The sequence below is a fragment of the Gracilinanus agilis genome, chromosome 5, assembly GCF_016433145.1.
Source record: "Gracilinanus agilis isolate LMUSP501 chromosome 5, AgileGrace, whole genome shotgun sequence".
NCBI lineage: Eukaryota > Metazoa > Chordata > Mammalia > Didelphimorphia > Didelphidae > Gracilinanus > Gracilinanus agilis.
The window spans coordinates 144,243,366-144,268,596 of record NC_058134.1 but is presented as its reverse complement, the minus strand read 5'-3'; the positions used below and the strand labels follow the sequence as shown (position 1 = coordinate 144,268,596).

The 25,231-nt window shown below is 35.6% G+C and overlaps 1 protein-coding gene across 1 annotated transcript in view; it reads right to left on the bottom strand.

Annotated features, from left to right (window-relative positions):
• DOCK4 (dedicator of cytokinesis 4) overlaps positions 1–25,231 on the bottom strand; it is a 541,177-nt gene that overhangs the window by 90,698 nt on the left and 425,248 nt on the right. The window contains exons 27-28 of the mRNA XM_044677327.1: positions 18,674–18,768; positions 2,730–2,805 (exon numbers count right to left, since the gene is read on the bottom strand). Coding sequence (XP_044533262.1) covers positions 2,730–2,805; positions 18,674–18,768 — 171 coding nt within the window. The remainder of the gene's footprint in view (positions 1–2,729; positions 2,806–18,673; positions 18,769–25,231) is intronic.

The window sequence follows — 25,231 nt, the reverse complement described above, 5'->3', positions numbered from 1 at the left end:
GACAAAACTAGTGGAAATGCGCATCGGCCATGGGTGGGGGGAGTGCGGGGGGGGGGGGGGTGAAGGGGATAAGAGGAGTATGAATCAGGCAACCATGTTAAAAATGCATATTAATAAATGTTAAAAAAAATAAAATAAAATGGAACTATTCTGCGGCATTGCTGAAAAAAAAAAAAAAAGAATTCAGAAGCATGAGAATAGTTACATGAGTGTAGTAAGCAGAACCAGGAAAATAATCTACATAACTGACTATAAAAAAGTAAATAAAAAGAATAAAACCCCAAACTGAACATTGTGAAATTGTCATTTATTTAATTTTTACTGATACCTTTTGTTTTTATACAGCCTAAGATTTCCAGTATAACTCTTCTCTCTCCCAAAAAAAACAATTTTATATGATAGGAAAAAATATCCAGCAAAAAAGAGCCAATACTTCAGTGAAGCTCAACATTATTTCTAGTGTTTTATACCCATAATTCTCTGCTTTGAGGAAGGAAAGTAGGCACATCATACTGCTTTTTGTGGTTCAAGTTTGGTGATAACAGTTTTACAACAATTTCTATTATGGTTTTTTCTGTTGTTTTTTTTTTTTTGTAGTAGCTATATGTAAATTTCATACATATGAATAAAATATTTTTGTAGTAACTGCATATTAATTTCCTGGTTATTCTTATTTTAGTCTTTATTTATTATGTTTATTATGTTTTCCTATGCTTCTATATATTTATCATATTTGTTGTTTTTTTAATAACAAGAATAATTTCATTATGCGATAACTAGGTAGCTCTGTGAATAGAAAACTTGGCCCAGAGTCAGAAAGACCTGAGTTAAAATACCACCTCAGACACTAGTAACTCTGTGACCTAAGGCAAGTCATTTAACATCTGTTTTCCTTAATTCACTGTAGAAGAGCATGGCAAACTCTTCCAGTATATTTGCCAAGAAAACCTTGTGGCTTGTTATAGTCAAGAGGATCATTAAAAATTGTACATAACTGAACAACATCAACAAATTTCATTATATTTATGTAATGCAATTTGTTTAGCCATTCCTCAAACAATATGCATTTGATTCCAGTTCTTTGCTACTTTAGTAAGTGCTAATATGAACATTTTGGAGTATTTCTTTTTGTCTTTGACATCTTTGAGGATATATGATTAGTATTGGAAACTCTAGGCTGAAGGATATGAATATTTTAATTATTTTCTTAGCATAATCTCAAGTCACATTCCATAATGGCTAGATCAGTACAAATTTCAATCGGCTCTGTAAATATAATGACCAAGCTTGGCCTCAAAGAAGATAAGAAAACGCATCTTTCTTCATTTCTTCAGAAGTAAGGGACTATAAGGGTGGAATATACATATACTGGCAGACACATGTTATTTAGTTTTGCCAAATGATTTTTATTACCTTTCTTTAGAAATCTCTTTTATAAGTAATATGAATTTTCCCTGTTCCTGAGGAAAATGAATGAGGTCAATTCCAAAATGAAGGTGATATAAAAAGAAAGATATCAATATCTAGATAAAAAGACAATGCTAATATTTAAAATTTACAGTATCCATAAGTATTTACTGTCCACAGGTTAATATTTTTGGGTATGGAATTTCGCATACTAAAAGTAGGAAGAGAAAAAGAAAACACCTTAGCACAGTGTCAGAAGTGGGTACCTGATGATGGCTCAACTCATCTTAATGTTCATATTTCAGAATTATAAAATGCTAGATCTAGGAGAACCTTTGAAATAATTTGGAGAAACTGAAAATATGAAAGGTTACATAATTTGCCTAAAGTCACATGGCTGGTAAGGAACAGAACTGATATTCAAACTTGGGGCTTCTTAGACCAATGTTCTTTCCATTATATTTCTTCTATCATTCTCTTTATTGCTAATTTGTCTTGTATAAAATTGTATTTTCTATGTTCTCAAGCACTTCTACACAAATTAGACCAGCATTTGAGAATATAAAGCAATTGCATTATACCTCCTCCAACCAAATTTTCATTCATCTTGAATAAGAAATGTAAAAGGTTATGGGTTTCATCCTTTTTTAAACCTTCATCAAATCCTATTAACATAATTATATTGTGAATCCTTTTAAAAGCATTATTCTAGATTTCCATTCACAAGATTCAGGGGACAAGAGAGTAGCCTTGAAACCTGTGGTAATATTTCTTAAAACTAATGGAAACTTGCTATTTTCCTTCTGTTAGATTTTATTTCCCAAGTTTTTTCATTTTGTTTTAAGGTTTGGTCTGAAAGTGCAAGTGCTACTTGTGTGTCAGGTTCTATTACCACTGGTCTTTGGAACTCTGACTTGCTCCATTTCTAATCTGGGTTATTTTATTCTACTTTAGTACCCTCTGTCTGCATGGAGTGTACCATATTAATGCCAAAATTTGTACAGATAACCAAACAGTATAAACTCAGAATAGCTAAGATATCTATATCTGAATGGAATCTCTAGCCTCATTCTCCCACTATTTGGGATTATAGAACCTGGCCACTCAAGCAAGTTAAAAGATTACTGCTGCAGGACTAAATTGTTAAGGAAAAAAAGACCCTGAAAAACTTTAGTTAGATCTAATATAATATTTGAGATTAGCTTAAAGCAGTAGGAATATATTTATTTTAGCACCATACAAAAGAAGAAATAGAACATCAGATAGCTTCCTTCAGTATAAGACCTTCAAGATTTAAAACAATCATTTAAAAAGACACTTACCTTATAATCAAAGTTTTCATTTAAGAAATTCTTACGAAGGGCATCTGAGAGGTACAAAACTGTTGTAATGATGACACTAATAATTAAAAGAAAAAAGCACATTAAGAAGATAAACTGATTTTTCAAGGACTCTTGTTTGTTTTTATTTTAAATTCAATTCCAAGCTCTTTCCTTCCTTCCTCTCCACCTACTGAGAAAGCAAGAAAACAAAAACAGAGGACAAGAAAATAAAAACAAATTCCACCTTTTGATTTTGTCATATCTGATCTTTAAGATCCTACATGACGTCTTCTTAGTAAAGTTGCAGAAATGATTAGCCATTTTCTTCTCCCTTTTGACCCAGCAATACTACTACAATTCCTATATTCCAAAGGGTTAAAAAAAAAAAAAACAACAAAAAACCCAAAACAAAAAATATCTGCACAAAAATATGTGTAGCAGCATTTTTTTTGTGTGGCTGTAAAGAATTGGAAATTGAGGATGATCATCAACTGGGGAATGGCTGAACAGATTATTGTATATAATTGTGATATAATACTATTGTGTGCTATAAGAAGAACTTGGAAAGGCTTACATTAACTGAAGCAAAATGAAATGAACAGAACCAGTAAAGCATTATATACAGTAAAACGGTAATATTGTAAGATGATTAGTTGAATGAATTAACTATTCTAAGCAATACAATGATCCAAGACAATTCCAGAGAACTTATAATGAAAAAATGCTATGCCCCTGAAGAGAAAGAACTGATAGAGTCTAAATACAGGTCAAAGCAAAATTTTTTAAACTTTATTTTTCTAGGCTTTTGCCTTTCACAATAAAATAGGGAGATCTGTTTTGCCTAACTTCACATGCACGACTTTTATCAAATTGCTTGCCTTCTCAATAAGGGGGGAGGGGAAGCAAGGTGGGGAAAATTTGGAATTCAAAATTATAACAAGGGTTCAAAAATTGTTTTTACATGTAATTAGAAAAAAATAAAATGCTAAAAATAGTTTGTTGCTGTTTAATTGCTGAAAGAATTACATTTGTATATTATTTTTAAAACTATCCAAAGAACGATGCTTTCATGCATACATACAGTTTGTATGTCTCCACAAGAAAATGTCTACTAGAGATAGATTAGGCAACTGAGGTGGTCAAGAAGAGATCTTCCTTCCTCAACCAAATAACTAGTCTGAGAAACTGTCATCCAAAACTGCAGCATGTGTAAGATGTAACAGCAGAGTGCCTCATCTTGTTATAATTAATCACATATTATTAGAAATTCAGAAAACTAAGTGTAAAATAAATTTAAATGATTTATTCAGATAAAATTTAATAATTTAAATAATTATGCTTTAAATGATTTTTCAAAAAAATCATACTATTTATATTTCTGTATTTATTAAAGCTTAAAACTGCATTAAGACGTTTGGGACACATTTATATCTTAGCTGGCAGATGAGAGAATCTATGTGTTGTTAAGAAACCAGCAAAATTAGTTCATCATTTTTGGTGCATGATTACCATAAAGCTGTTTAATGTTTTTATGTTTGCTCGTTCCCCCTGCTATCTGAGTGATATCTTTAGAATGTGACATATTTCTAGTCTGTGCTCACACTTACAGGTAAATTATTGGGCTAAAGTAAAGAGGTTAGAATGACTGCATTAAGCAGGAACAAAAAGCCTAAATGAGTGATAGAAGCCTCTTTTATCTTGTTTGAAGATATAATCATAGAGTGTGGGAGGGGGAATAATGTCCAAGGAGCTAGAAAGATAGGTTGGGGACAGCAGGTGTAAGACTTCCAAAACTAATCACTGAAGTTTATATCATAGGCAACAGGAAGCCACTGGAGTTGATTAAGTAGAGGAGTAACATCATCAGATTCGTGCTTAAGGAATATTACTTTGGCAGCAGTGTATTAGATGGCCTGCACTAGGAAAGGACGTGATTAATTAGGAGGCTGATGCAATAATCTAGAGGAGAAGTGATGAGAGCCTGAACTAATATGGTATCTTTGTAAGTAGAGAGAAAGGAGAAGATCTGAAATGACATTATTTGGCATCTAAATGGAGGTGTAGAATGAGGAAAAGTGTGGAGACCAGAATAATTCTGAGGTGATGAACTTGGGAGACTGGAAGGGTGATGGTGCCATTGCTAGAACTAGGGAAGTTTGGAAGGAGGAAGGGCGGTTTGAAATAGAGGTTTTGGAGGAAATAGAATGAACTTAGTTTGGGATATGTTAAGTTTAAGTTATCTAAAGGATATAAATGCAATCTGCTCAAGAATATGGGAGGGGAGAGCATCATATATACATATGGAAAGGGTTGGCATTGATAAGCAAAAAACCATCTCTATATTTTTTGGTCAAAAATTGGGGGAAAGGAAGATAGAATAAAGATGGCATCAAGGAGTTTTAAGATGAAAAGTATAGGAGAAAATGGAGCTCATGTTGAATGGCCAGAATTTTTTCCATTTAGTAAGAGAGAAAGGTCCTCAGCTGAGAGATGATATAGTGAAAAGTGTGAAAAGCTTGAGGAGGGAAGAGAAGATTTGGAACAGCTTCTGTGGAGAGTGAGACAAGGAATCAATTATGAAAAACTAAAGGGAGAGCCTTGCTTCAATTAGGGCCCAGTTGAAGTTATATAACTTAAATTTGAAATATATTCATTCAGCACAGTTGTCAAACATCCTTTCAGAAGTTCAGAAGCTCTGTAGGGATAGAAGAGGTAGACAGTGTAGGAATCCAGGATTAAGCTTCAGAAAGAAAAGATCAGGTTACATAAGAGGTATAAAATTTAAGTGTAAAACTCAGGAAACAATTAAAATGGATAACTATTGGGTTGAGGTTGGAAAGGGAGGAAAGTGAAATCACAGGAGATTTAATGACCTAAGAAAGTACTGAAGAGTAAAGGGTTTGGGTGAGGCATAGGTAGAGATAATAGGTTATTGTCAAATAAGGGAGTATCAGAGTTTCTAATTGAGGAAGGAGGAACACTTGTGAGTAATGGCATTAAACTGTAAATTCCTCTAGGGCAGGGGCTCTCTTGTGCCTCTTTTTGCTTCCCCAACCCTTAGTCCAATACCTGGAACATGCTAATACATGTTTTCACTAAAGTGATGAGGAACGACCCACAGTGGCTGTGTCACACATCACTTAACTTCTCAGAGCCCCAGGCAACTAAGAAGGCACCTAAGGGACTAGGAGAAGGAGCTTCCTTATCTGGAACTTTCCAATACCAATAAGATTGCTGGTATAGTCCCTAATGTCATCCCTATCTACTACTAAGGCAGTATTCTGCAGATGCTGACAATAAAATCATAATAGCCCCCAATTATATATAAGTGGATGCCTTTTAGGGTACTTAGGAACAGTATTTTACCTGCAATGAACAAAAAAGAAAAAAATTTTTTTTGTAATTCCCTATTAACAAAGATAACAAAATCTGGTAAAAAAAATTCTCACATTTCTAAGTGTGGAATTCATATCTATTTTGATACTTGAAATTAGCTATCACACAATTTCTCCAGGTCTTCTGGCTAATAAGGAGGACAAATACATTTTCATAATACACCTGAGCTTTAAGACAAACCTCATTTTTTGTTATAAAACTAAATCTCAGTTTGTTCTCAACAACCACCTTCCTCCAATGTTAATAAAACACAACTGGCCTGGGATTCGGGCTAATCTCTTCAGTGTCCTGGAAAGAAGCCAATGAACTAAGCACTTCACAAGAGGAAGATTATTCTAAACAAAGGATTAATATAACCAATACCGTCTGTATTCTTTGTTCTCCACGTGGTGGAAATGAGATAGGTTCTTTGTTGGCAAACTACCCTCATTGGAAGACAACAGCATGGCGGACCCTTGGGCTTGGTTAATGCTATTCTAACAGAATATTGTAGGCATTTCCCTATGGAATTCCTTAGCCTTGGGGCTCTCAGCAGAAGGTATCTGGTACTGAGGAAGCCACACAGGTAGTTAAAGACAAAACTAGGGTTTAAACCAGGTTCCTCTTGATGTAAATCCAGGGCTTTTCTCACTATACATCACTGACTCACAGCCTTTTCAGTCTATAATAGGGAACAAAGGCAATGTTCCTTCTGTTATTCTACCAAATTACTCAGCTTTTAGATACTATCGCCAGTGATAGATCACATTAAGTCCACTGCCCAGTGCTACAATGCTTCCTGGTTATCTAGTAGAGACAAATGTGTTAAGGGCAAGGGAGAGTCATATAACATGCCAGGCATGATGTCAGGTGAAGCCTTGTATTTATCATTAATCCCTTACTATATAACAGATAGCTTGAAGGGTTTTTTGTTGTTTGCTTCTAATCTATTATAGCCAGCACAGCCTGAATGGAATGATTTGGCTTTAAAAGTTCTTTTCATTGCCTTCTCTGTTTCTCAGTCTTTTGCTCATTATGCATTGTTCCTAAAGATTGGAACCTTGTCTATCTGATACGCAGTCAATGAGAAATTTGCACTCTATCACATTTAGGCATTTAATTTGGATATTTCTGCAGCATAAATTCAGGCACAAAAGTCATCCTACTCTCTGGTCACTGAAAATCTCAAATGTTTCACAATTCGATATATGTGCAGAAGAGAAATAGGGTTAGAATTCTAGGAACTAAAATATTTCACATTTCAGTGGCTTCCCATTGCCATTTTAAGCCACCAAATACTCTCTTAAAATCTTCCTTTCCTAATACTTCAATGTCTGAAACCTATATACCCTAATCTTGCTAACTTACTGTGGCAAGAGGAAGAAGTCCTTCAAATTTCATAATTCGGCACTTATTAAGCACCTACTATGTACCAGCCAATGTTTTGGAATCTGGCCTTATAAAGGGTAAGGGCTGGAGTTGATTAAGTTAGTCAAGCAAGTCAGTCTCTCCCCACTTAACAGAGCCAACTATCAGATAGTCTTGATTAAATTAATCAAAACAATTAATCAGAGGATGTTCTGATTGGTTAAGGAGCTTGGTCTGGCTATGAGGAGATTGAAAACAAACAAACAGAAAAACAAGGAGTGAGTTTGGAATGTAGGACAGAAACTTCTGGCACCTTAGTTTAGGTGGAAGCCTTTCAGCAAAGACTCTGAGAAGGAAGAGAAGGAATTTGGCATTGAGAATGGGAGAATGGCCAGGTTTCAGCCAGTCTTGTTATCTGTTGGACCCTGCTTGGAAGAAGGCCTTATGGACTTCAGAGGATGCAGAGGTTTTTATTTTTTATTTTTTAACTTCCCTTTGGTGTCTTAGGGCTAGCAAAATCCCTGAAATAGGATTGGGGTCTGCATTTGAGGGCCAAGAACATACTTAGACATATTGGAAATGGGAGGTTCTAGATTCTACAAGAAGTCCAGCAGAGAAGCTACATAATGATGCCCAAGTGAAACTTAATGAGGGCCTCATTAATGAGAAAAAATTCTAGCAACCAGGGGCGGTGAGTTAACCTTTTGCCCGTATTTGCTTTTGACGATCAAACCCACTTTTGCTTGGATTTGGTGTGAACTGGAGGAAATCTACATTACAGACTTTTGGGAGGTAGTTTATTCCAACTGTCTTATAATACCACTTTATTATAGAAATTAATTAAGTCTGATTAATTGACATCAACTCATAATCATGAGGGTATTAGAAAAAATACTTCCAAACTGAGGGGTGAAGCAGTGGCCAGAACCCCAAATTATTAGACAAATATGACATATAGGAGAATAGTCACAGATTATTATTAAATTTGGGGGCTCCTCTAGCATATGGTTCAAAAGAAAGAAAAGAAACTGGACCTATAGTCAAGAAGTTTACTTCCTAGTGGCACCATAGTATCCAATCATTGCATCAGGGAAGTTCTCAAATCCCAAGTCCATTGGCAATCCCCAGATAAGTCCCCATAACTTAATTATCTGACACATCTTTACCTCCACCATCAAGGAAATCTCAAGTTACTTCATCAGTATGTAAAGGCCCCTTTTATTTAAACATTAAAATTAGCAGAAAAGATGTAAACCCAAGTCCACAGAGATTCAAGAGAATCCCTCCTCTCCAGGGAAGAACTCTATTGTGGAGAACTATTCTGTTTTCATCAGTTACAATAATAACTTGGGCTGGCCAGCAAAGAAGGCTATTAAGGATCATTCATCAACATTTGTGCTCCCTTTGGGGTCACTTTGTGTGCCCTGCACTGCTTTACTACAAAGTGCTTCAAGTTGGTGCTATACTGATACGGTATCACATTCCACCACTTCATTAAGGTGACATGAGTCCCTTTACATTCATCACTATCACTTTTTTCTGAAGAACAAAATGGTCCACCCTTGCTTGTCTGGGTCATGGTTGCTAGCAACGTGTGATCCCCTCACCCATCCCAAACAAGATCCTAAGTCTTCTTTTCCTCTGTATTTTATTACTTGATAATAACAGAAGCTCCCAAAGAGCTAAATTATCAGATTTTTAGGTCTATCTGTCCATATCTAACCTCAGTCCTGATTTCTAAGCTCACATCTCCAATTGACTATTAGTTATTTTAGACTGTCTGTCCATAGATATCTTAAACTCAGCATTTCCAAAACTGAATTCACCATTCGCTCCAAACTATCTCTTCTTCCTAGCTTGTTGAGGGGACCATCATTCTCCCAGTAACCCAGGTTTGCCACTTGATTCTACATTCACAATATCTCTTGTGTATACCTGCTTCTCCACGGATACTGTCACTGCCCTGGAAGAAGCCCTTATCATATCATACTTGGATAATTATAATGGCCTGTTGAGACTTCCTGCCTCAAGTCTCTCCCAACTCTAGTCAATGCTCCACAATGTTCCCAAAGTTCAGGTCTGAACATTTTAAGCTGTCCCTCCCCCATTCAGCAAACTCCAAACTTATTACTTCCAGGATCAAATACAAAACTGTTCAACTTTTTAAGCCCTTATTAACATGGTCCCTCCCTACCTTTCCAGTCTTTTTACATCTTATTCTCCTCCAAGTAATCTATGATCCAGTCACCAAGACCTGCTTGCTGTTCTTTGCACAAGAAATTCAATATTCCGATTCCAGGCACTTTCTTTAAGAAGACTTTCCTGGTCCAACATAATCTTAGTTCTTTCTAAGATTGCCTTTAATTTACTGTCTATATCTTCTTTGTTCATAGTCGACTACATGTTGCCAACCTCATTAAACTGTGTTTCTTGACAGCAAGAACTGTTCTTGACTTTTTTTCCTATCCATAGTGTCTCCATATAATACGAGGTTATACATGCTTGCTGACTGCCTCTGACTCTTATGTATGTCTGCATGTCTTAAAACTTTTGGATTTTTTTATAACTACATTGCATGGCCCAACATTTCCATGCAAATGTATATTAAAGTGTGTATGAGGAGGATGTCTTCTTGAACTGCTCAAATGGATCTGTTTTATACTGCTAGTTGTTTTACACTCCTTTTTATACTGCCTCTTTTTACTTCCTTTCTTTTCATCAGTTTGTCAGTATTCTTCCCATTCATTTAAGTACCCTCTACTGAGTCCTTAGGTTTTAAGAGACCAGACACATTCCTTCTCTCTTATCTTCTATATCTAACCTTCTTCTGGGCTTCTGAGTTAGGTGATAAAAAAAAAGGCTTCTTCAAAGATCTCCTAAAACATAAAAGGGAAGGGCAGAACCAGCAGGTCACTATATCCTGTATAATTTTGTGGGAAAGGGGAAATTCAAAGGGAGAAAAATCTGTATTCTTGAAATGTGTGGGTTGAGAGTAACTGGAAAAATAATTGAGCCATAACTGGGCTTGCAACATTTGTACTGAAAAGAAAATATGGCCAGGAAATAAAAATCTGGTAAAATGACCCCTGTTGTCTCTGTGTTCTTGGTGGAAAAGATAATTATAAAAAATATAGTGATAAAATATGAAAAATAAGAAGCTAAAATAGGATAATTTGATGTAATTCTAAAAGCATCCAGAGAAGGCTTGAAGGTATAAAATATCCACTTAAGGCAATTCATGGTAAGCAGATAGAAAGGTATTGGGGGAGAAGAGCAAATGGATAAAGAGAAACTGTGAAGAAAAGAAGGGAGAGTAGAATCTACTTGAACAGGGTGCTGAGTGGTTATAAACAGGTGTAATTATAATCCATAACCAAGGACTACAGGAGGTGAGTTGATGAGCTGAAAGTACCACTTAGAATGGCAACCTAAAATACTGAACAAATGGAATGACTGATTTGCCAATCCTTTGTACCCTTAAGATTCTCTCACAATGTAAAATAATTTTTTCACTTTTATTAGCAAGATGAATTTCCAATGAGGTTATAGGGAATGCAAAGAGAAAATACTAACAAGGTCATAGTCTTTGAGGGAGAAAATATCTCAGTTCTGTTAGGCAGGAGCAGCAGTATAGTAGGTGGTCACCTTCTTTGGGGCTGCCCCATTTCATCATAACTCTGACCTAGTTTCTGCCCTATCTCATAGGTTTCTCTTTTGACTAAACTAACATTCTTGTTTTTTCTAAAGAGAACTTTGGTATCTTCCCTTTAAATGAAGCCTACCTAAATGGAACAGAAGTTGGATCTACACATAAACCACATTCTTACAACTAACAACTCCACACTCATTAAAAGGCATATATGTCTATGTTTACATATAAATAAGAGGTGTGTATATATGTGTGTACACATACACACACTGTTACTGGAACAGATAAATCAATACATAAGCATTTATTAAGTGCTTACATTGTTTTATAAGTGCCTCTTTTGCCAAATATTGTATATAAATATAATATAATTTATGAATTTAAATGTGGCACATTTATTTTTTAAGGATTTGATTTACTATTGGGGAGATGGACACATAGGAAAGGGGCAGAGAAGATGGTGCATACTCCCCATTCCTAAAGTGTTCAACACCATGATGTCTAGACCATGTAAGTCCCAAATGTGCTACTTTTTATGACTTTAGACAAGTCACTTAACATCTCTGGGCCTTAAGTTATTTATCTGTAAAATGAGTGTGTGGGTTTAAAATATCCCAAGGTCCCCTCCATACATACTGCATATACATATATGATATACCTCTATTAATATTTGCTTCCTCTCTCTTTGTCTCTCTCTATATATCTCATTTAGATTCTCCTCTGTGGTATATCATAGATAGAGAAGTTGTGATAACATGGAATCAAATTTTCCATTAGGACACTGGTATTTGAATCCATTTGGCTAAAATAATGACCCAAATTATCCATGTCAAAAGGAAACATTCAATTTAGTATAATATGTTGGAGAGAATTAAAGGTCCTAGGCTTAAAGTTTCTAAGTACTTGTGATTCTGGGAAAATCAAAAAATAACAAGAATCATAACACTTAGCATTTATGTAGTGCTTGAAGGCTTACAAAACACTTTACATATTTTTTTCTCATTTGATCTTCACAACAACAACCCTGGAAGGTAAGTGTTATTATAAATCTCCATTTAAAGATGAGGAAAGTTTCCTTCTCTATATATTCAAGTCATTCACCCATTCTGAATCTATCATGGTGTAGGGTGTGAGATGTTGATCTAAATCTTATCTTTCCATATTTATTTTCCAATTTTCCCAGCAGTTTTTGTCAAATAGTCGATTTTTGTCCCCAAAGTTGGGCTCTTTGGGCTTATCATACACTGTCTTGCTGACATCACTTACCCCAAGTCTATTCCACTGATCCTCCCTTCTGTCTCTTAGCCAGTAGCACATTGTTTTGATGATCACTGCTTTATAGTATAGTTTAATTTCTGGTACTGCTAGGCCACCTTCCTTCATATTTTTTTTCATTATTTCCCTTGATATTCTTGATCTTTTGTTCTTCCAAATGAACTTTGTTATAATTTTTTCTAGTTCAGTAAAAAAAGTTTCTTGGTAGTTTGATAGATATGGCACTAATAAGTATATTTATTTGGGTAGAATGGTCATTTTTATTATGTTAGCTCATCCTATCCAGAGGCAATCAATGTTTTTCCAATTGTTTAGATCTAGTTTTAATTGTTTAGAAAGTGTTTTGCAGTTGTTTTCGTATAATTCCTGTGTCTTGTTTTTTTTTTTTTCTGGTAGATAGATTCCTAAGTATTTTATATTGTCTAGGATGATTTTAAATGGTATTTCTCTTTCTAACTCTTGCTGCTGCAATGTGTTGGAAATATATAGAAATGCTGATGATTTATGTGCATTTATTTTGTATCTTGCTTCTATACTTATTTAAGTAAATTAGGCAAATATGAAATAATATACTTGTCAGATCTCTGGGAAAGGAAAGATTTTAAGACCAAGCAAGACTTAGAAGGGAAACAACAAACTGGGAAAATCTTTATAACAAAAAATTCTGACAAAGGTCTAATTACTCAAATATACAAGTAGTTAATTGAATTGTACAAAAAAATCAAGCCATTGCCCAATCAATAAATGGGCAAGGGACACGAATAGACAATTTTCAGATAAAGAAATCAAAAGTATCAATAAGCACATAAGAAAATGTTCTAAATCACTAATAATTAGAGAAATGCAAATCAAAATAACTCTGAGGTATCACTTCACACCTAGCAGATTGGCTAAAATGACAGCAAAGGAAAGTAATAAATGTTGGAGAGGATGTGGCAAAATTTGGACATAAATGCATTGCTGGTGGAGTTGTGAGCTGATCCAACCATTCTGGATGGCAATTTGGAACTATGCCCAAAGAGCATTAAAAGACTGCCTGCCCTTTGATCCAGCCATACCATTGCTAGGTTTGTAACCCAAAGAGATAGGAAAAAAGACTTGTACAAAAATATTTATAACCGTGCTCTTTGTGGTAGCAAAAAACTGGAAAACGAGGGTATGCCCTTCAATTGGGGACTGGCTGAACAAATTGTGGTATCTGCTGGTGATGGAATACTGTTGTGCTCAAAGGAATAATAAACTGGAGGAATTTCATGTGAATTGGAAAGACCTCCAGGAATTGATGCAGAGTGAAAGGAGCAGAGCCAGAAGAACAGTGTACATAGAGATCAATACACTGTGGTAAAATAGAATGTAATGGACTTCTGTACTAGCAGCAATGCAATGACCCAGGACAATTCTGAGGGATTTAGGAAAAAGAACGCTACCCACATTCAAAGGAAGAACTATAGGAGTGGAAACAGAAGAAAAATAACTGCTTGAACACATGAGTTGATGCAGACATGATGTAGACTCTAAATGACCACCCCAGTGCAATTATCAATAATATGGAAATAAGTCTTGATCAATGACACATGAAGAAACCAGTGGAAATGCGTGTCAGCTCCAGGGAGAGGGAATTTGGGGGGAGGGGGTGAAGGAGAGAGTAAGAACATGAATCATTTAACTGGGGAAATTTTTTTTCTAAAAAATAAAACAAAAAAATATATATTAAAAAAGCGAAGATGAGGAAAGTGAGGTTAAGTGATTTGTCTAGGTTCCCACCACTAATGACTGAGGCAAGTTTTGCATTCAAGTTTTCCTTACTCCAAATCCAATACTCTAGGCACCGAGTCACCTTGTTGCCTATGACAACAGTTGTTGTCTGTCTGGGCTTGAATTTTCTTATCTGTCTAGATAGACATAGATTCATGATACATTAGAATCAGAATTTTGTATAGATAGTGCCATTTGACCTTAATTTAAATTTTTTATTGGTTTGTAACAAGAACAAACCTAAACTTCCAGATTACTGTCTGAACCCATAAAAGACCCTCAACATACCTGTACCCAGTGGGTAGATTGGACAAACACTGAACCAGACATGAAGTAGCATGACGTGGATGAGATAGTCTTTAAGTTTCCATGTAACTCCACTAAGTCAATGATTTCATAAAGTATTCTAAAATCAGCCCAGTCATATCCAGGAATAAAACAACAATGAAAAATGAAGGAATTCAATTCTGCTCAACAAACAAGAACTTTTCAGTTTGACTCGAGGGCAAAAGAGTTTTCATTTTCTTCAGTGAGAAGAATATCCTCAAGAACTTTTTACCCCCACCACCCTAATATACATAATAATGTGGCCAATTTTTTAATATCCCAGCATACATGGAAAGAAGAAAAGAGCTGGTTATCTTTAAAATGCCCTGTATTTTGTGGTTTAAATTTTAATTTCCCTTATATTTCTTTTTTTATCACAGTAGGCTATTGTTTTCTTTCACCATTATATTTGCTAAGTACCTTCAGTCTTCATCAAAACCATTCATTTCAAGAAATTTTAATGAAACCCTGTTATGATAAAGCTCTCTGACTCTAAAGGAAATAGGAAAGCAAATGAACTCTTGATAACAGAGACTATCTTCACTTTTCTTTGTTGTTTCATGGTTTGCCAAGTCCCTGGAACATAGTAGGCACTTAATAAATGCTCATTGATTTTCCCCCCTAAATTATCTTACTCTATAATGGGGTGAATAGGAGGGGTAAATAACATGTGAACAAGTAATGGTTCCAGCAAGAATTTGATAGCTGGAAAGGAGGCTAAAGGAGTTGAAGGAGAGATTTTTTTTTAATTTTGGAGATTCGGAGTAGCCTTTATTGTTCAGGAGCCTAGGGTATGCATAGAGCTGTGTTGGCAAACCTATGGCACAGTGCCAGAGGACAATGCTCCCTTCCCCTTCTTCACTGAGCCTGAGGACATTTCTCACATCACCCATCCCTCTGCCCAATAGCCCAATGGGAGTGCTTCATCCCTCCCCTGTCTGAGGTAAGGGGGCAGCTCACATGTGGTATGAGGTCTCTAGCAGGTTCACCATCACTGCAATAGAGTATATTTATGAGTAGGTGGTAATATAATACCAAAGAAGAATTGCCCAGGAGAACAAGTAGGATAAAGGCAAAGAGATGCATGCATGTAAAAGGAGGCAGACCAATCATTTAGATAGACATGGGCTAATGCAGTCCATAGAATGTCAACAAAATTAGAGAGATGCCCATAGAAAGGTTGGGTAGACCTATCATGAAGGGCAAGAATTCCAGAGGATGTAAGGAATGGAAAGGCTGTGATCTAAGTCTTTTGAAAATCCACATCAGTGAGATTATGTGTCTAACCAATCATCTCAGGATTAATACACTGCATTATGAACCGATGTAAAAGTAAATATATATGTTTTGCCCTTTGAGAGTTTAAGTTAGATATATTTGCTTTGCATATACGATATAATACTTGATGAGTGAGAGAAGTTCTAGTACAACAATTCAATTGAGAAATATCTAAAACTCTTTCAATCAATGTAAACTGGCAACTTCTCCAAAACTCAAAATCTTAGAAAGTTGTCTGGGGACAGTGAGAGGTTAAATGACTTGTCCAGAGTCTCTCATCTAGTATGTGTCAGAACAGTAAAATATATTTATATAGATGGATATACTAAGTAACCATATGAAAACAAGAATAACAAAGTTAGCTAACCATCTAGATATTTCCAGATATCTAGGTGTAATGAAACAGAAAAAAAAAATCCACAGAGAGGGCAACATTTGAATAACATATGCCTGGTGGTCATTACTAAGTAGTTATACATTTAGAGAAAGAAGAAAGTTTGAGGCATAAAAGAAATTGCAAAGGACAGAAAAATGATAGATTCCTAGGAGATAACAGGACTGTAATGATACTGACAGTCAAACTTCTAATACCCTGGAGTTACAAAGACTTAGGTTCAAATCTAGTCTCATACATTTACTAGGTACATAACCCTAGCTAAATCACTTAACCTCTAAATGCCTCAATTTCCTTAGCTTTAAAATGGGGATAACAACAGCACCTACCTCAAAGGATTGCTGTGAGGACCAAATGAGATACTAGCTGTAAAGTGCTTAGCATTGGCCCTTTCACAAAGTAGGTATTATATAAATGTTTATTCCCTTTCCCTTCATTCTAGGATTTTTTTTCTCAGTATTATTCAATCGATCAGTAAATATTTATTAAGCATCTATTCTGTGCCAGGCAGGGTTGTAAGCACTGCCAATACAAAAAAGATATAAAACACTGTCTCTCCTCTCAAGGAACTTATTATTAGGTCCTTACGGGAGCTCGCTAACAATGAAAGACTGGCTTAAACTGCCTATGGACCCTCAAAGAAAGAACTGTACTATTAATCTGGCTGGTACCACTGGAGTCTCAAAGATCCTGTGACATAGGTTTCTCCCAAATCTCTTCCACACTTCCCAATATCCTTGCTGGGTAAATTTAGCAAAGGGAAATTGCCTCCTTAAAATGGAAAGGTAAATGAGGAGAAGAAAAGTAAAAATAATGTCTTACAAGAGGAATGGAGAAAAAGAGAGTTTTTAGGTCAGAAGGACAAGTTATGTTGTTAGAATCCTGGCACTGATCATCTTATTGAATGAAGCACTTTGCAACTAACCTCTAATGCCTCTGTACTGCTAGGTGGTACCTTCAAGCACCAAATCAGCCTCAATTTTTTTTTTTTAGGCAATAATATGAGGGGAATCAAGGGTGATTTTTTTGACAAAATATATTTTGTGAGTCATCATTTGTTTTACAATGCTTTTAAATTAAGAATTATGACCCAATTTTTTTCCTCGATTGAAGAAAAATATCTAAAAAAAACTTGAACATCAGAGAAAACTGCAAGATATAAAATAAATTAAAAAGGAGAGTATAAACATGACATTCTGAGCAAAAATCAAGCTTAGTGATAATAATGCTAGTCCTATATTAAAAAACAAACTAATAAACCTGAAAAACTACATAGTTACTCAAAAGCTAAGTTTCAGTTTAGGTCAATAACTCCCTAGTCACTCCTCAGAGGCAACAACGAGGCACAGTGGCATCAGGGACACAAATATGGCCTCAGACATTTACTACTTGGGTGATGCTGGGCAAAAAAGACACTTAACTTCTGATTGCCTGATAAAAGGATGCACTAGAGAAAAAAATGGCAAACGACTCCAATATTCTTGCCAAGAAAACTGCATGGATAGCTTTGGTCCAGGCTCCAAGTCTGATATGAAATTACCTAAGGGCAAGGTTTGCTTTGTTTTTGTTTTTCTATCTCAAATACAGTGCTTGGCAAATAATAAGCATCTAACAAATATTCATTGAATTGCATTCACAGGTAAGGCAAATAACTCACTAGCCTTTGAGAGAAAAACAAAAACAAACAATCCAGAGAACTGATGACCAAAATAGGGTAAAAAAAATCATTTTAAAATGTGCAATCCTCAAGATGGGAAAGAAGCGGGGTCCTTTCCCTAGTAGAGACTATCCTATCTAAACCCGTGGATTATGTATGCCATAGTTGTCCAATCCTCACATACAGAAAAAATGTTAACATGGCTAAACAGCAGAACAAACGTGCCAAAATCAACCAATCAATAATCAGCAAACATTTATTAAGCACCTACTATATGCCATCACTGTGCTAAGTGCTTCCTAAAGCTGTAGGACCCTGGATTTTGGCTGAATTGAAATAATTTCATTCTTCTCACGAAATCACACTAAATATTCCAAGCCTTAAAGAGGGCTGTGGCAACACTCCTTGTATGTCTGCAAAAACAGAAAAGCTGGAACTGTCAACACTGCTTCTGTAGTTATTTAAAATACATTATGCCATATTATATGATTTGCTACTTTGCAAAGTTTTAACACGTCTGCTTCTATAAATGTATTCTGCAGTTGGCGCCATGTTGGGGGCACGGCTAATGAAAATCTCTTTAGTACCAAAGCTTTTGTCACTCCTCTACCTGGGGACTTGGAAATATATACAAAGACCACTTGGGCAGGTGGATGTGGGAACCAATTCTCGCCCCATGCATCCACTTGTTTTTCCCCCTATGCCATGATGAATTCTCAAAACATCATGCCTTTTTTAGGAGATCAATTAATATGGGGAAATGGGAAGACAGTCAAAAGTAATCTGAGCACTCAATGGAAGTCCTTTCATAATCTCCTCTCCCACTGAACAGAAAACTATATTTATAAGCAATGGAAGTGTCTTACTTGTTAGCAACCAAGCGCATGACAGTCCAGTCTTTTGGAAACATCTCAGGTCGTATCAGTATTCGAAACACGGTAAAAATCTGTAGCAGGAAATCCTGGGAAGGGATGGGGGAAATAAAAGAAATGGTTTTTTTCCTTCTCAGTTTACTGTAATTGTTAACACATATAAACAAGTAAAAAAAAACACACACACAACAAAACAGAAAAGAAACAACATAAAAAATTGCTGGAGCTAATTGCATTTTCCCAAACAAAACAACTGTAGAAAAGAGGAGACACATACTCTAGCAAATGAATGCAAATAATGAATTCTTTTCCTTTCATTTCTGCTTTTCCTTCCTCCCTATTCCCACCCCTTCTCCTTTCATGTAATTAGAGCATCTTTTCATTCTTTAACACTCCTAGTCACTCTCCAGGCTCCCAATATTTAGCCTGGATGACTTACATTAGTATGTAGAAGACTAAGGCCAGCAACATCACAGGACTTAGCACGGTGCATAGAATCCATGACCTGGGAGTCAGGAAGATCTAGGTTCAAATTTAGCCTCAGATACTAACTAATCAACTCTGCCTTGATTTCATCAACTGTAAAAAGGGGAAAATAATAGCACCTCTTTCTTAGGGTTTGTAAGAGGATAAAATGAGATATCTGTAAAGTGCTTAGCACAGCACCCAGCACTTAGTAGAAATTATATCAATGTTAGCTATTTCCATTACACTGGGACCTCCTTCAGGGACAGAGACTGTCTCTTACTTTTTTTTAATGCATAGCACTTAGCACCATATCTGGCACATAGTAGTCAGAAATGTTAACTAACTGATGAATACTTCTTCACAGTACCAAGATATTTCAAATAAGGAGAATTTTGTGATTCTAGGATCATAACTATTTTTCTCTGTCAATTTCAGACATTTATGTTTAAATCTAAAAAAGATGTCTTAAGTAAAACTCCATTTTCATACTTATTTACATGTTGTCTCTTCCATCTGAATATGAGCTCCTTAGGACAGGGACCATGTTTCTGCCTTTCTTTGTGTACTCAGAGCTTGGCATGATGCCCCGCACATCATAGGTGCTTAAGAAAGGTTCACTGACTGACTGATCTTCATATTACTGAGACTATAAAGAGTTTTAGATTTGGTAATCAGAGATGCAGATGGCCCAGTGAAGAGACACCCTGAATTTGATGTCCAGTCAGGCCAACGTGAGTTCAAGTCCTGCCTTGGACACTAATAACTACATAACTCTGTGCAGTCACTTGATTTCTCTCTCAGTTCCACTTTCTGTAAAATAGGGGGAAATAGCCTTTGTCTCCCAGAGATGTGAAGATCAAATGAGACACCATATGAAAAGCATTTTGTAAACCTTAAAGTGTCATGTAAAGGGTAGTAATTATGACAATTCATACCAGTCTGGGACTCAGTTTTTTCCTCTAAAGAATAAAGTTGTTTGACTAACAAATCATTAAGGCTCCTTCCAAAGGAAGCTTTTGTCTACACCATATGGGATTTAAAAAAAAAAAAACTGAACTTAGAAGACCAGGAAATAACTCTGCATGCTTAAAGGCATTCTTCAAAGATGACATGCCAAAGGGGTGGACACATTTGCAGACAAGTTCCTTCTGAAATGACTAAACAGAGTAATTTGACAAATAACCTATTGTCCTTGAAGATGCCCTTTTCCAAAATAGATATCTAATGGAGCATCAAAGTACTGCCACAATATTATACCTTGGCTGGCGCTGGCTCTGGCCCTGGCTCTCTCTCACGCGCTCTCTCTCTCTCTCTCTCTCTCTCTCTCTCTCTCTCTCTCACTCTCTCACTCTCTCACTCTCTTTCTCTCTCTCTCTTTTTGTCTCTGCCCCCCCCAACTCCTCTCCCTCCCTGTCTGTTTCTTTCTCATTTTAGTTCTATTGNAGGAAGCCAAGGAAAGTAAGAGATGGAGTTGAAGAAAGAGAATTCCAGACATGAGGGATAAGCAGTGAAAATGCCTGGCGTCCGGAGATGGAGCACCTTATAAGAGGAACAGTGAGGAAGCCAGTGTCACTGAGGACTTGCTTATCAGCATTGGTAGAGGAAGTTCCTACAATGAGAGTTCTTTCTCTTTCTCTCTCTCTCTCTCTCTCTCTCTCTCTCTCTCTCTCTCTCTCTCTCTCTCTCTCTCTCTCTTTTTCTCACTCTCTTTTTCTCTCTCTCTTTTTCTCTCTGCCCCCCCAACTCCTCTCCCTCCCTGTCTGTTTCTTTCTCATTTTAGTTCTATTGATAATCCTAGAGGTCTCAAGAAAGTATGCTTCTATTTCTCTGAGATGTTTGAAATGTAGCAGTAAAATGTTGTAAACAAAAATGCTAGAATTTTGTTTAATAAACCCAGTAACACATCTGTTAAACATATAAATAATTAAAGTTGTCACTCAAGTCAACAGAAAACTGGAAGAGAAAAAATATACTTCTTGCATTTTCCAGATATACTTTAACAGTTTTTAAAATGAAGTCAATAAATATTTTGACCAGGTTTTGTTTAAAGGCTTTTTCATCTAATCGTACTTGTCTCCATTTGTGGAGTTCTGGCCACTTACAGAAAGAAAGTCATCTGTAGATAAAAATGGCCACACGGGTGGACCCTGATCATTTAGTCAATGATTCTACTTTTCTGTCTCTAGCTTAAAAGGAAAGTGAAAGTTTTTTTTTTTAATTTTAAATTTTTTCTTCTGGGGGTGGGGGACTGGTGTTAAACTGAAGCACTGGAACACAACCAAGGTGCTATTTCCAACAATCTTCTCTAAATATTTATTTACTTTTATAGTAGCAAATGGTTTTTGTCAGAGAAAAAGCATTGTGCTTTTTTTCCCTTCTCCTAACAACAATTTGGGCAGCTAAGTGCAGCAGCAGATAGAGCATAGAGCCTATGTCAGGAAGAATTCAGGAAGACCTGAATCCAAATCCAGCCTCATATTCTTAGTAGCCATGTGACCCTGGGTAAGTCATTTAACCTTTCCTGTCTCTGTTTTTTTTTTTCATCTATAAAATGAATTGGAGAAAGAAATGGCAAACCATTCCATAATTTTTGCCAAGACAATCCCAACTATAATCACAAGGAGTCAGACAAGACTGAAAATGACTGAACAATAATAATAATTTAGTAATGAATTTTTCTTTAGTATTTAAATAAAACATTACACAGACTCCTATAGCAATGCTGTTTAGATGATGAGAGAATACAGTAGGAAGATAAATGTCACATACTCTACAAGTTTTAAGTTGATGCCAAAAGGCAATATTGTCCATTGCTTCAGTCAACATAAAAGATGACACAATAATGGCATCGTGAAAAAAATTTGAAGAAAAGGTTTCTTCAAGAAAACTTCCTCTGGAAGATTCTCCAAATCTTCATTCACTAATCAGATGTAATAATGGCAGAGGTTTCTATTGCACCTTGAATAATAATTAATAACAAAAATAATGATAATGTATAACTTATCATATAAAATCTGAATGCTGAACTTGAATGGGAGGTAGGGGGTTTAGGAAAGATATTTTTTCCATTTGACATAAAGAAAGAACTTTCCATGTGAAGAAATTTGATACCTCCTATTGGATTTATTATCTTGAAACCCTTTAAAGGGCTTAGGAAACCCTTAGGATTCACAGAAAGCAGCAGAAGAGACCTGAGAGATCTTAGTCAAACCCCTTCATAGTAAAACAGGCAGATTAGGTCTTTGAATTATAGCCAACTTCAGTGAGGGATGGGATTGCAATGTCAACTTTAAAAATCATTAAAGGATCAACTAAGAGCACAAACTGAAAGATTCCTCTAGCATTAGGTGAATGGATATCTGATATTTTAAGAAAACTGTCTTCTTTCACTAAAAAAATGAAGCATGGGTGATGATGTCACATGACCTAGAAGGAAAGGTGTTCAAAGGAATATTTTCACTCAATGATCAAAGATTCTTTCCTTCTTGTGTTCTAAGACTCTGAAGTCAGATTTTCCTTCTGACTATTAACCTATGTAGTAAATGCTATATCATTCACATTTGTGGAGGGCAAAGGAATTACAGACCAGAGCATATTTAAACATTTTAAAATAAAAGAATCATGGCTCTTAACACTAGATTGGCCCTCAGAGATTATCTAGTTTAATCCTCTCTTTTGAAGATTTGGAAACTTTGGGTTCATGGAAGTGAAGTGGTCTAAAGTCACACAGATGAGGAGAAGCGGGAGGATCTGAACCCAGGACGTCTGACTCCAGAAGCACTGTTCTTTCCATTGTAATACACAGCCTCAAATACTTTTCTTTGGTTTTAGAGCTTTTTCTTTTTGTACTTCCAATTTTCCTTGGATTGTGTGAGGTACTTTGGAAGTAAGTCAATTCAAATGAAACCACAGCATGCTAAACCGACTGAGTATAAAATGGGAAGAATTCTTGTTTGTTTGAGTATCCTAACTCTCTTTCATTCAACTCACTCCAGATTGGGGGAGGGGGAACTGATGTAAAAGTATTATAGATCAATAATGAGCCAGACACTGGATCAAGTGCTAGATACAGAAATGAAAAGGAGCAAAAGACAGTCCCTTCCCTCTAGGAGCTTACAATCTAATGGGTGAGACAACAGGCAAATAAATATATACAAAGCAAGCTAAAGAGAGGATAAATAAGAAATAACTGACAGGAGATAGGCACTGGAATTAAAAGGGGTCGGGTAATACTCTTGACCAGCTTTTTCAAAATGGAATAGTTTAAGTGGTAAAGTGTTTGTGTTTCAAAAATCTTCCTTAAATTTGGGTATATAGTTCACTGAGGAGTTTTAAGATCAACAAAGCAAGCTCTACAAAGAACTACAGTTAAGAACTCAAATGCTTATAGAAGAAAATAAACTGAATAGGGACTCTTAAGAAACTTAAAAAGGAAATCTGCCACAGTTGAATTGTAATGAAGTTAGTTGGCTTATAGAATGTGAGCAGTTGGTAAATAAGATATGATAATTTGACATTAAGTGTAACATTAAACAGAATCAATGACTTTTATAGAGAGAAAGCTATTTTATCTGATAAACAAACATTAGAAAGGTGGGCTCTCTTCCCTTTAAGTCAGAGGTCCCTAATCTGTGTTATGAAAACCTTTACATAGTAGTGAAACGTTATGGTCCCACACTCAAAAATCATGGATTTTCATACATAAAATAAATGAAAGTAAAATGCCAAATTTCATTTAGGGGCTTATGAAAAGTAAGTTATATAAGCTGCTTTTTTCGGCTAAGTTCATGAACTCTCTGAAATCTATCTATGGATACAAGGACATATGACATAGGCATTTTTCAAACTTTTTTTTAAAAATTACAGTTTTGCTCTAAAAGAATATCTAACCAAAACTAGCAACATAACAACTCTCTAAAATACCAATTTATTATGGGAAAAGGCTATAATTTATTCCACTGTTTTTAAAATATAAGATTGTAATGGAATACTACTGTCCTATAAGGAATGACAAGCAGAATGATTTCAGAAAAACCTGAAAAGATTCACACGAACTGATGCAAGAAGTGTGCAGAACCAGAAGAACATCATACACAGTAACAGTGTGTTATATGGCAAGTAACTGTAAATGACCTGTTGTTTTCAGCAAAATAGTGATCTAAGAAAATCCCAAAGACTCATAATACAAAATACCATCCACGTCAAAAACAAAAAACCAAAAAAACCTGATAAATTCTGAATGCAGATCAAAACACACTATATTTCACTTTCGTTCTTCAATTTTTTTTTGTTTTTTAAGATCTGTTCCAAAAACTGATTAATATAGAAAAATGTTTTACATTATTGCACATGTAAAGTCTATATCAGATTGTTTATAGCCTCAGGGTTAGGTGATTTGAAGAAAAGAGAGAGGGACATAGAAAATTTGGAACTCAAAATAAAAAATTTAAAAGCCAAATATTAAAAATTGTTTTTACATGCATTGGGGGAATATTACATAAAACATATATGATCAAAAACCGTAAGAAGAAACTCAGAAAAGAAAATGGGAAGAAGTAAGGCACATAGAATGGACAAAATGAGAGGACAAAGCAGAACAATGTCAATATAGTAAAAGTACATTTTAGTGTTTTGAGTCACAAATTATAGATGACTATTTTTTTTAAATTTTAAATCCTTAACTTCTGTGTATTGACTTATAGGTGGAAGATTGGTAAGGGTAGGCAATGGGGGTCAAGTGACTTGTCCAGGGTCACACAGCTGGGAAGTGTCTGAGGCCGGATTTGAACCTAGGACCTCCTGTCTCTAGGCCTGGCTCTCAATCCACTGAGCTACCCAGCTGCCCTATAGATGACTATTTTTAAAGAATGTTAGGAATTTCATGTTCATGTTATCCTCATTATTGAGCTTTAATGCAACTGAAGGAAATTACATTTATAATATTTATATCATGTAAATATCACTTGGGGTTCTCAATTATATTTTGAGAAAATAAACTGCAAGTAGAACTTAGGTTTTAGAAGTCCTAGAAATTATTATTATTTTTTTTTTGGTTCCTCCTCTCATTTTTATGGAAATGGAAGA